Source organism: Amphiura filiformis, chromosome 4, assembly GCF_039555335.1.
Source record: "Amphiura filiformis chromosome 4, Afil_fr2py, whole genome shotgun sequence".
In the NCBI taxonomy this organism is placed as follows: domain Eukaryota; kingdom Metazoa; phylum Echinodermata; class Ophiuroidea; order Amphilepidida; family Amphiuridae; genus Amphiura; species Amphiura filiformis.
In genome coordinates this window covers 24519459-24532601 of record NC_092631.1, presented here as the reverse complement: position 1 = coordinate 24532601, position 13143 = coordinate 24519459, and the positions used below count along the sequence as shown (strand labels likewise).

Genomic DNA, 13143 nt, shown 5'->3' with positions numbered 1-13143 from the left:
TCTGAAGATGTCTATCGACTATGATAGACCAAGCCATCAATTGTGAGTCAAACTCTGGTTTTGTGTAAAAGAAATTTATTCAGTCAGGTATGATAATAGCTTTTAAATATCTTGTGTATATCTGCTGCTCAGATTTTTATGATGATGATTATAGGCCTTTTGGTTTGAGGATGGAGCTGTCACTCAGCCACATCTCTCCATATAATTGCTTTTGGTGTGAGCTATAAAGCGCTCCCCTTATTGCAATCAGGAGAGCTATTTTTATGTCGTCACCCAGAAGTGTATTTCCAAAATTGTGACTAAATATATGAAATGTGTGGAGAGGGTTAAGCCCAATCTGCTTGTATGCATAGAATGACCTTTGAATGTGTTGTGTGCAAAGTATCATGCCCTAAATCTTAAAGGTCAATTTCTGAGCAGTGATTGTTGAATTGTCTATTGAACTTTGCCACTGGGATGAAATCCTATTTGCTCATAATGTCATTTTGGTTTGGTTAATTTCTCTATTTTCTCATCAAATTTCAATCCATGATGTCAGTACGTAGATAAAGCATGAAATCTAATGTAAATCGTTCAATTTCACAGTCAAAGTAAGAGAATAAGACTTATGCCTGGGAGGTATATGGCAAGGAAACGACAGTCTGGGAAAAAGGTTACATTTACATGTTATCATCAGGAGTAGTGCTGTAAGGTCTCAACCGAGGATTGCGGATTTGATGCGCTTGTGGATAGGACAGTCATTGCGCTATTCTAGTTGAAATCCATACACCCCCTATGGAAGATTAGGCCTACCCTTAAACCATAAGGGAATCAAATGCATTGTTTAGCGAGGTGTAACATTGCACATTTAGGGTGATACCCAGTGGAATTAGGCACTGTCAAGTGGTCATTTGTATACAGTAAGCTTATAACATTAAATGGACCTGTTTAGGGAGGTGTTACTGCAATATTGGACCACAGTATGCTATTCCAGTTGAAATCCATACACCCCCTGTGGAAGACATGACCTTACCATCTTCCATGCGGAGTGTGAATTTCAAATTAGGTTACCTGAATGGGTGACTCCATTTGAAATCTACACCCCCTGTGTGGAAGATTATAAGGTTATGTCTTCCATAGGGGTGTATGGCTTTCAACCGGAATAGCCGATTTGTGCATATGATGTTAGTCACCGATCTTGGACAGAATATTCATGACAGACATACCTGTTGATAAACTAAGAGAGCAAAGCATGTTGTACAGATCTAAAATTGCCCTTTTCAGAAATTTGTCATAAATATTTTGGTAAAACAATGAGAAATTTAAAGGGGAATTTTGTGATTCACAGCCTCATCTCCCACTTTTCTCAAAAGAAATATTTTCTCAAAAAATATTTTTACTACCAGAAACCCCTGGCTAAATAATGTAAACTTGTGTTTGCAAAAACAAATTCTTGCAGATTCATTCGCTTAGCAAAATATCATTAAAGGCCCTTTCAGTGATTTCACAGGAACATTAAAAAATGGAAATTTGTCAGAGTTGCTTAGAAATAAAGAATAAGTCTACAGAATTTCATTAAACCACTTTTCCCTGAATACATCGACAAATTAGTCAAAAAACAGAAGTTTTAGAAAGGTTTTCTACTTCAACTCAGATCGACTCGAGAAAATCGAGATTTTCAGACAGTACAGTCGCCACCTAATCGACTGGAAAACTTCCTAGTCCAGTGTTTCTAACACGGGGAAGTAGAGTCTAAATTGATTTAAAACAGACGCTTAATTTTTGTAGTAGAAAACAAAATAAGCAATTAAAGGTCACCGAGGCAAACTAACGGTCAATTCAAATATGAAAACAGTTAAAATTGTGTATTTTGTTTAAAATAGTAGCTACTGATGTAATAAGTAGTAGAAACAATACATAACGCGTGTTAGTGCGTGGAGAGTGAGCTTTTTCGATCTCGAGTCGGACTTTTTGTACTGTCAGTATCAAAAGTCCAGAATCATGCAAATGCTTTATTTTGTCTAAAATACACGGCTTTCGACCGAACCACTAGCAGGCTATGTTAGCACATCTATGCCAATTACAAAGGTACCAAAATCTGAATTTTGATGATTTTTACGATCGTCCGGATGAGCAAATCACTGAATGGGCCTTTAATGAGCAGATGAGAAAAATTGTGAAATTTACCACAAAAGCATTAAGGGACGAAATCAAAACTTGACTGGCAGTTGACCGCCGGTTCCATCCGATTGCTATTGTTCTAAACAATGGTAACCGGGCAGAACTGGAAGGAATCGGCGGTTGACCACCGGTCGAGTTTTAATTTCATCCCTAATGAAAACATAAATTCACCCCATCCCCTAGTTTGAGTATCTTTGGTTAGATATAAACAGCTGGTGTGCTATATCTAGGCTAGTACAAGAATGCTACATTGGAAACTAGCACAAGAACTACGTAAAAGAGAGGGGAAAAAAGCTACCTAATTTGTTACGATCAAGGCAGATTTCAGATTGGATGTTTTCTTTAAATTAGCGCTCATTTTGAATGCAGGTTGCATACAAAGATCTTACAAACAAGCACCTTGACATTTAGTTTAGATTTGTTGTGCTGTTTGTCATGATTTTCTTACAAAAAAACTTGCAAAGTTGATATTTGTGTGAATATAATTACATGGAATGTACAACAAGGACGAAAAAACAACTGCATATACATGTACATTTGCCATGTGCTTAACCCTAACCGCCTAAGGGCTTTTTGGCGACGGGAAGGGAAAGAAGGAAGGAATAAAGAGAGAAAAGGCGGAGAGAGGCGGTTTGCTATGGGTGGGATTCGAACCCGAGACCCCTCGCATGCCAGGCACTGGGTCAGCGACACTTTGCCACAGGTCTTGGGCTTCGCTGGCCAGCTAAACCGTGCCTATATATCACTTAGGGCGATTGCGCCAGCACACCACGTGGGATGCATGCACGAACAGCGCATATATCAAGTAGTATTTTGTAGTATACAGTCCTGTTAGGGTTAAGCTATGGTTAGTAGAGCACAAGATCTTATTAATCTTGGTGCTTTAACATTGTAATATTTAAGGCTATGTTCATACTTGTAATATCTTGATTTGATTTGATTTGTTCGGGTTTTGACAACCCTGGATAACCCAAGAAAGCCTCTATTGAAGCTTATTTCCATTGGGGTCCATTTGAACACCGGGACGGGTTGGGAACAGTCAGGGGTTAACACCCTACTCTTTTCGAAACTGGCTGCGAGACACATGTACAGGTATGGCTCTCTGTACACGGGACCGACGGCTTAACGTCCCCTCCGAAGGACGGAGTACTTTCATGATTCATTTACCCAATTCTAAATGAACCATCGGAGAGCGGAAGTCTGAATTTAATCTACAGAAGTTGCCAATTAATTCCAGACTTTTTTTTTCCAAGTCAATATCCCAGCAAATCGCCACCGCCGGGAATCGAACCCGGGACCTCATGCACTAAAGGCAAGTACCCTAACCATTGCGCCATGCTCTCCCTTGAGAATTTTGTGGTACAAATAAGTACATCGTGTGTATAAGCCATAAAAATGAAGCTGTGTTCGCGAAGGAGATTCCATTAACTTTACACTGAGTCCCACACATTGAGTTCTGATCCACTAGGGTATATAAACCATCAGAGGGCATGGGAGAGAGTGCCTCTGCATGAAGTTTTATTCAATAATTTGTGCTATTTTCTTTTACTTTTACCTATGTTTTTTTTTTTTACAATTGGAATGAAGCTAAGAGATGCGAAAATATGAAAATTAATAATTCATTTTCAAGTTTTTGTCAACACTTTCCAAAGTTGGTACACTGCCTACAAGTCAAGATCCCAACAATGTAAATTATAATGTGGTCTAATCTCTCTATATTTTCACACAAAAAAATGCGACAAGTGACATACAAGGCTGACGAAACTACTAGGCTGACAATTCGTTCAAAATAGACGATTAGCAGTTACAAATTGAAAAACAACATACTTACAGTGGGGGTGCTTTGCTGAACCCCAATAACATAATTTTGCTTTAGCAACACATAACACATTTAGAATTGTTTGTGAAGATTTCAGGATTATGTGTTAATCCAATAGCAACGTCAAAAATAGCGATATCGCATCCAACCCGTCGTCTTTATGGAACACTGAAGCAAGCGATATGTGAATACAAAGTATGAACATCTCATGATATTCGCTACCATGTGAACATTACCACATGCACATACTTATACACTCGTTAAGATTGCTAGGCGTTAATTATATTAATGGAATTATGGCAGCCAGTGAACTAGATCCACACCTCAAAGGATATGTCTGCAGGAAACAGGAAAATTTAATGAAATTGGGAGAGTTTGTCTAAGATGGGAAGCTTACGGAAGATTTTATTACACTTGGGGTATAAACCAGGTACATACATGCATATAACTTCATTAATATTACTTACATGTACCGGCATTTGTTAGTGACTGCTGGGTATTTACCTGCACGATAATAGATTATGGTACAGTGAATCATGTTTAAATATGGTGTTAAATAATGGGGAAATTGAATTTTTTCCTGGAAATTACGTACAATTGAACTGATGAAGCTGAAATTACGGTGAGGTAGGTGAGTTAAATGAGCTATGAAGATGATTTTTTGCTTTGTAAAAATTTATTTGAAATAAATTAGGACTAATTTTAAATTTTCTGTTTGTTTTCTCTTTATAGTTGCAGAATTCATCACCAGTGACAAATGGTTTTCATGACTCAGAAGAAGCTGGGACCATGTCAGAGACGGACACACTGTCTACAGGATTCAAGAGAGGAGCTCGTTATAGAAGTAGTCTACCGATAGTCAGACCGAGGGTTAACATGTCGAAAGAAAAACCACTAGGTAAGGGATCAGTCATTATTTATTCCTAGGGATCACCAAGAGAGGAGTTTTTAGTGTACGGTAATCTTTTATTTTTGTACAGGTATAACTCTTTGGTAACTGGATCACGCACCTTTTGAAATGGTAGTACATGCAAAATAATGAAAATATTTTGTTATTCTTTCAATACTGATTTGAGTGATTTTGAAGGGACACTGAAATATGTCATTGCCCTGTTGATCTAATGACGTTGGTCAGTCAATTTTCTGGAATTGTACTTAGCTTGTCTCAGGAAAAACAATAATTAAGTCATGCAAATAAATGATTAAGTCAAGTGCTTTATTTTTCATTGATAATTAATTCAATTAAATAGGTAAATAAGAACTGAACAAATATGTTTTTCTAATCTGACCTATTTCTTTGTAAAATTGGGACATAAAAAAGGCATTTTGTTAAAAACAAGTCTAGAATATTGACAAAATACTCAGTGATATCTGCAAACACCATGAGTTAAGCTGATTTTTCTCGGGCTATCACCTATCAATCCACTACACAATAAGATAATCTGTGGACATTTTTACTACTTTGAAGATTAATCTAATTTTAGACACATTTTGATCAAATTGGTATATTTTTATTACTTTGTTGAAGAACGATAATTGGTGTCAATTTATTCAATGATGAAAACATTTAAAATTTAAATCATGTTGATTTTTAGTTCAAACATGTCTTTATTCGGATGATGGTGATTTGTAAAGAGCAAGAGCAAGGGATTTTGGTTTTAAAAAGAAAAGAAAGCCTTAACCAATGAACTGACCTTTTACAAATGGCTGTAATGTGAGAATCGGCTCCATCCAGTAACTCTTGTATTCTGTACTGGGCTTCTTCTATTTCATTTCCTGCCACCCCTGGCACTAGGATTGCAAACATTCTCATACACCAGGACACAGTTCCTTAACCCCAATATATTTCCATGTTCATGAAATGACATTTGAATGGGAATTGTACTAAACCTCATATTTCACAACTTCAGGTCAAATGTTAATATATGATTGTGAAAGCAATTTTCAATAATTTGCCATAACATTTGTATTATATCACAAATTTCAAACTAGAGATAATTTGCGCTCACAGAGCGCAGACAATCGCAAAGTAACCCTTTAATTACCGTTTGACCTGACCTTTGACCTTAATGTTTCCCGGGTCAAGAGGTTTGTAGTCACCGAAATTGAGCCCCCATACCCCTTACAGAAAATGAAATTACGGTATAAGATTTGACCCCAGATAACCTTTGACCTGACCCCTGCAAAGTGTTCCAACATATTCCCCCTGGTCATTAAGTTTGTTGTCACCGAGTTTGAGCCTCGCACCCCTTACAGATGTCCAAAAATGCATTTCTAACATTTGACCTCTGCATGACCTTTGACCTGACCCCTGTAAGATGTTCCCTTGATCATGCGATTTGTTGTCACTGAGTTTGAGCCCCATACCCCTTACAGATGTCCAGAAAAGGAAATTATAAGATTTGACCCATGATAACCTTTGACCTGACCCCTGCAAAGTGTTCCAAAATAAGTTTGTTGTCACAGAGTTTGAGTCCCGTACCCCTTACAGATGTACAGAAAATGTATTTCTTAAATTTGACCTCTGCATGACCTTTGACCTGACCCCTGTAAAATGTTCCCCTGGTCATGAGATTTGTTGTCACTGAGTTTGAGCCCCATACCCCATACGGAGGTTGAGAATAAGGATAATGCAATTGTAAGATTTTACCCCCTTAATGACCTTTGACCCCAATTCTTTGTACAACTTTTAGACGCTGGCTAAAGGCGATGCAGGTATGCAAGTGCCAACATTGTGTTATGTAATTTGTGGAAGAAGAAGCATTTCTAGTGAAAATCACATTTTGGCCATAATGACCTTTGGATGACCTTTGACCCCGAGTTAATCATGTAACATTTGTGCCCCTACCCAATGGTCCTTGTGACCAAATATGGTCACATTGGCTTAAAGCATATGGCTACGCTGGCTCGTTATAAGTTTGACAGAAGAAAGAAAGAAAGAACGAGTTTGAGCCCTATACCCCTTACAGATGTCCAGATAATGCAATTGTAAGATTTTACCCCTTTAATGACGTTTGACCCCAATTCTGTATGCAAGTTCTAGGCGTGGGGTATAGCCGATCCATATATGCAAATGTCATCATTGTACAATATAATATGTGGCAGAAGAAGCATTTTGAAGGTATTTGGTTAAATACAGGAAATGCCCCCTTAATGACCATTTACCCCAATTCTGTTTAGACCCTATGGGCGCTGGATATAGCCAATACATAATGTGCAAGTTACGTAATTGTAGGGTGTAACATGTAGGAGGAGAAGCATTTTCAAATTTATTGCCAGAAAGAAGAAAGATCCGATAGCAAAACAGTACCTAGCTGGGGGTTGTAAACCCCCAGCTAGGTAAGAACTGACAAAAAACAGAACACTGCAAATTGGAAATTTGCGATTGTAAAAATCAAAATTATTTGATATCAGAAGGACATTCTTCGTATTCAGAATGCAATTCAATATGTCTGATGTGCTCTGAGGCCCCACAAAAAGTACTGTGCACAGGTGGGTGACCGACCCCTGAGATGGATGGTAATGAAATGTGCAGTAGGGAATGAGACTATTGGAGGATAATGTGGTCCAATATTGCAGTAAAACCTCCCTAAACAGGTCCATTCAATGTTATAAGCTTACTGTATACAAATGACCACTTGACAGGACATAATTCCACTGGGTATCACGTTAAATGCGCAATGTTACACCTCGCTAAACAATGTATTTGACCCGGGCATTTGACAGTTTTAGGGTTTAAGGGTATGTCTGCCATAGGGAGCCATGGATTTCAACCGGAATAGCTCAATGTGGTCCAATATTGCAGTAACACCTTCCTAAACAGGTCCATTCAGGTTATAAGCTTACTGTATACAAATGACCACTTGGCCGTACCTAATTCCACTGGGTATCACCTTAAATGCGCAATGTTACACCTCGCTAAACAATGTATTTGACCTGGGCATTTGACACTCTTAGAGTTTAAGGGTATGTCTTCCAAAGGGGTATGGATTTCAACCGGAATAGCCTAAATGTGGTCCAATATTGCAGTAACACCTCCCCTAAACAGGTCCATTCAATGTTATAAGCTTACTGTATACAAATGACCACTTGATTGTGCCTAATTCCACTGGGTATCACCCTACATGCGCAATGTTACACCTCGCTAAACAACGCATTTGACACTTTTTGATGGATAATGGACAGTGCATAATTATACACACTTTTCGCCTCCTAGTGTGAGATTTAGAAACTTGGACGTTAATAGGATCGTTTATTTATTTATACTTTTTCCACCATGATTTTTATGTATGAGGAATGAAATGCTGAATCAGATAATATGGGAGACAGCTGTGTGAATGATGTCTAAATCAGGTGGTGGCCGCATTGCATTCTCTAAATTCAGTAAATTTTCATTGTCAACCGTGTTATTGAATGGGATTATTTTGAAATTTTAAAACGCTTGAAATATCACAAACAAATAGGCCTATGTTAATAAATAATATAAATACAAGCTAAAACCGTTGGGGTTCGATAATGATAATGAACCCCACAATAACGATAATGAACCCCGCAAAACTAACCAAGTATATTGAAAATGCCATACGGCTGGGCGCTTTCACAAGTTGCCGGCTCGATCATGTCAGCCACCACCTGGTCTAAATTAAGATTGGCAGTGGCGGCATTACAATTTTATCTGGGGGGGGGGAGGATGTACTGGAAATGGGAGTAAAGTGAAATTTATGCCCCCAAAGTGGGATTTTCAATCGTCGTTGCTACTGACTAGGGGACAAAGCTCATGTTTGGAGGGCCCCCTGACAGACTGACACTGCCACTGAAGAGGGGAGGCTTTAAAGGCCTGAAAGAACATTTCACTTGCTGAGTTTCAATTGTCATTTGCAAGATCAATGGAACAGAATAAACCAGAACAAAGTAAAGGGATTACAAAATATAAGAAAAAAGCAAAGGAAAAAAACAGAACAGAAAGATAACATTTATTTTAAATCTAATATTGACGTGTACATTCTCAGTGACAATGCATTTTAGTCATTTGGGGGCTTTCTACCACAATACATGTGCACTAACATGTTATGTTCATACATTTAAGCCATAATGTGCATTTTGCATTAAAAATAAATTTTTATTTTTTTCCCAAATATTGTTGGTTTTCACTCTCAGATTGGTCCTTTTTTAGGCTGAGCACATAAAACAAGAGAAAATTGCTGCTACATTCAAGCGCCATTTCGTCCGCTGAATGTATCAATGCATTGGTGAATAAAACTGTGATTCCAGTTTTTAAAACTCGTCATTTTATTCATTCTTCATTTTTCTGCAAAAGCATTACAGACTTAGTCTTTCTTAGGCTATTTTTATCATTGGGTATTACAATTGTGCAAAAATTAAAATATTGGGAAAAATTGAAGGCATCCATGTGAGCAACTTGTACATTTTATGTGAGCAAATCGCACATTGTTGCTTTAAGCTTCTGTGCACATTATTGTCTATTTTGATATCTTTGGCCATTTATACTAGGATCCTAATGAATTTACTATTATAAAACGCTTTTAACATATTTTTTTATAAAATTCAAACTTGTCTAGTTCAAATTATGTAATACTAGCCATGAAATTTTAAAATATTGGAAAATATAGTATCGAAGAAGACTTAATTTTCATAGTAGTGAAATATTTCGAATTGTGGCAGATGGTTTTTTACGAGTGGCAGCGGCACTTATGGCTATCCCTAGGTCTAGTATCGTCAGCTGTGTTCGACTATATTACTGTTATCGCCCAGAGCATCTTCAGCTTAAAGTAAAAAAAAAAAAAAAGAGGGGAAAGAAAGGAAGCTATTTTATTTTCATTAAAACTGACATGGCACTTGTTAAAGGTGCAATAAGTGTAGTGGTCAATTTTGTTGTGACAGTTTGCAAAGTGGTCAAATATGGAAAGTGAGAAAGCTATAATATGCCCCTTATTAGCCTTTACTGTGTGAATATTGATTGTAACTTGACACAGGTGCAAAATTCTGCAACCATTTTTTAGTGTCAAAATTTTATAATTGGATTACTATATACTTAAAAATTTATAGTATTCTTATGAGTATAAACATGCCTAGTATTGGTTCAGTGGATCTTGAGATGGTCGGTGGTATTTTGAGAATAATCCGGAGCCATGAATTTTGTATGAGAGATTTCGCTGCATGCAAAATACAATGAGAAGACATTTGACCTTGGATGAAGAGATACTTGATGATGCCGATATAGGTCACTGTTTGTAGGTAAATATTTTATTGGAAATCAATGAGCACCATAGATGGTGTCAGAGAATTTTGAAATGTTTTTGAAATAAGAAATTATATATATGTCATATATTGATAGATAGCTTGTGCATCTTTTAGTGAAGGTGTTAATTAGGTTGGAAGATTTGAAATATAATTATAAAAGTTGACCTACTAATATTGTCAAAAGTATAAATTCAATGTACAAATTCAAGAAGCCATTTTGAAACTTGGGTTTCATTTGTTCATGTCAGAAACCAAGAAATATATTGTTTAATACAATGGTCACATTTGATCTTCATTTCAGATAATGTGTAGGATGTAAAAAGGTAAAGGTAAAGGAGACGATCCTGTATAAACAGTGATCGGAGTGCCGATCTCTCTTTCATTTGCGATTGGGCCAGAAACCTCCATGTAATGTTGCTTTGGGGGGATCGCTACACCTCCTCCACAGCGAGTCTGTTACTTTCCCAGCATTTTAGAATGCCGGTACCCATTTATACACCTGGGTGGAGAGGAGTAATCGAGATAGAGTGCCTTACTCAAGGGCACAACATGATGGTGTCGCCGGGGCTCGAACCCATAACCTATCGATTATGAGTCGGGGACCGTGCCGCTCAGCCACCGTGCTCCCCGTGTAGGATGTAGCTGAATTGAATGCTACAGGAATGAGGTCAATTTTAATTTCTCCTTTCTTTTTGCTTCTCAAAGGGAATGTCTATAGCATCCTATGATGGTTCATCAAAATGCTTTAGGAGTTCATCCCATCTCATTTTGTGCTATCATATAATTGTGTTATTATTTTGTTAATACTGCATAGTTTAGAGCTCAAAATATATAATGGGGGGCTCAACCGATATGGCATTGGTACACCGATTCGATATCCGATATCGATGTTGTAATATCGGCCGATATCCGATTCGACATGGTATCAGTAAAAAAAAAAGTCTAGTGGTTCTTCAAAGTTGCCAAAATTTTTTTTACCAATATCTGATCCGATACCGATATCGAAAATATCGGGCCGATACAATATCTGATCCGATAATCGGTTGAGCCCTAGCATGCTGTACTAGAGAATATACCCATTCAGTTGCCTCACAATCATGGATGCATACAAGAAGTGCTATTTAGTGATTCCATGAGTATGATTGGCCATGCTTCCAGGTCTTGTTTACCCCTATTTAGTCAGACCTCAAACATACAAAGTTGACGTACGTCTGCATTTCTTACTTACGCTAGCTCACTTAATCATTCAGTTTTAGTATTACTCATTCAAGTCCCAAGCATGTTTATTTGTTTTAGAGTCTTATCCTTCCCTTTTATGTACTTGAAAACCAGCAAAACATAACAGGAACTTTTGAAATTGTGTGTGTTTGTTCTTGGAGTGGAGACTGTCACAGCGTGAAGATTTTTGTTGTTTGTTAGTTTTTTGCATGGTCATTTGGTCTGTTGGTTGGTCATTTGGTCGGTCAGTCTGTTGGTTGGTCATTTGGTCGGTAAGTCTGTTGGTTGGTCATTTGGTCAGTCAATTGGCTAGCTGTGTGCTATGTGGACGCCTAAAGAAAGAGCACACTTGTCAATTTTGTCCCAGTTTCAAATTGGGGGTGCAAGTTCCTTGATATTTCAAACTAGAGAGGTAAGTCATTCAAACCAAGGAGATGGGGGTTAGACAGCAATCCTGCTAAGTTCACTAGTCAATGAAAAAAATGTTCGCTAGTCTGAAAATAAGTTTCGCTAGTCAATATAGAAAGGTTCACTGGTCCGAAAATAAGGTTTGTTAGTCAATAAAAAAAGGTTCGCTAGACTGTGAAAAATAAGGGTTGCTAGTCAATATAAAAAGGTTTGCTAGTTCGAAAATAAGGTTCGCTAGTCAATAAAAAAAGGTTCGCCTGTCAATAAAAAAGCTAATCCAAAAATAAGGTTTGCTAGTCCAAAAATAAGGTTTGCTAGTCAATTAAAAAAATTAGCTAGTCGATTAAAAACGGTTAGCTAATAAAAAAAAAAAGTTCGCTTGTTTGAAAATAAGGTTCGCTAGTCAATAAAAAAAGGTTTGCTAGTCCGAAAGTAAGGCTTGTTACTCAATATTTAAGGTTCGCTCGTCAAAAAATAAGGTTCGCTAGTCAAAAATAAGGTTCGCTAGTCAATAAAAAAGATTCGCTAGTCCAAAAATAAGGTTTGTTAGTCCAAAAATAAGGTTCACTAGTCCAAAAATAAGGTTCACTAGTCCGAATATAAGGTTTGCTAGTCAATAAAAAATGGTTCCTTAGTCCGAAAATACGGTTCGTTAGTCTGAAAATAAAGTTTGCTCTTCATTAAAAAAGGTTCACTAGTCAATAAAAAAGGTTTGCTAATCCGAAAAATAACAAGGGGCTCTTAGTCCAAACATTAGGGGTTAGGGTCAATGTCTTGAGAGTCAGTGATAGGTTTAAGGTTAGGGTTAGGATGCTAGTGAGTTTTTTGGACTAGCGACCCCTGTTATTTTTTGGACTAGGGAACCTTCGGAGTAGCGCACCATAGGACTATAATAGTGGAGAAATCTATTTGACACAATAACTTGAAAGCAAGATAGATCCTCTGCAATCACCCACAAACTAATTAGTTTTTTATAACACTTGATATATTTGGATTAAAAGATGTCTTGAATTACCATGGTTACGTGTGAGCTAACCTGATGTGGGCCCCGGATGTAGGTTAATCTGTAGTCCAAGGAGAGAGATATGCAATCAATAGAAACTGTCAGTTGTCCTTATAAGCTACTTGTAAGCTGTCAGTTGTCTTAGCCTACTTAACTAGCAGGCATTGTGGTATTATTAATTTTGTTTTTGTCACTTTAGCTTTAATTAACCTATTTAGTGTAATGGCCTGGATTAATTAAAGGGGATGTAAAGGGATGTCTGCGTTGCACGTTT

At 37.4% G+C, this 13143-nt stretch overlaps 1 protein-coding gene across 5 annotated transcripts in view; it reads left to right on the top strand.

Moving 5' to 3' along the window:
• LOC140150722 (coiled-coil domain-containing protein AGAP005037-like) overlaps nt 1-13143 on the top strand; it is a 338931-nt gene that overhangs the window by 202945 nt on the left and 122843 nt on the right. For all 5 annotated transcript variants that reach the window (XM_072172816.1, XM_072172814.1, XM_072172812.1 and 2 more), the window contains one exon: nt 4712-4877. In XM_072172816.1, the coding sequence (XP_072028917.1) occupies nt 4712-4877 (166 nt within the window). The remainder of the gene's footprint in view (nt 1-4711; nt 4878-13143) is intronic.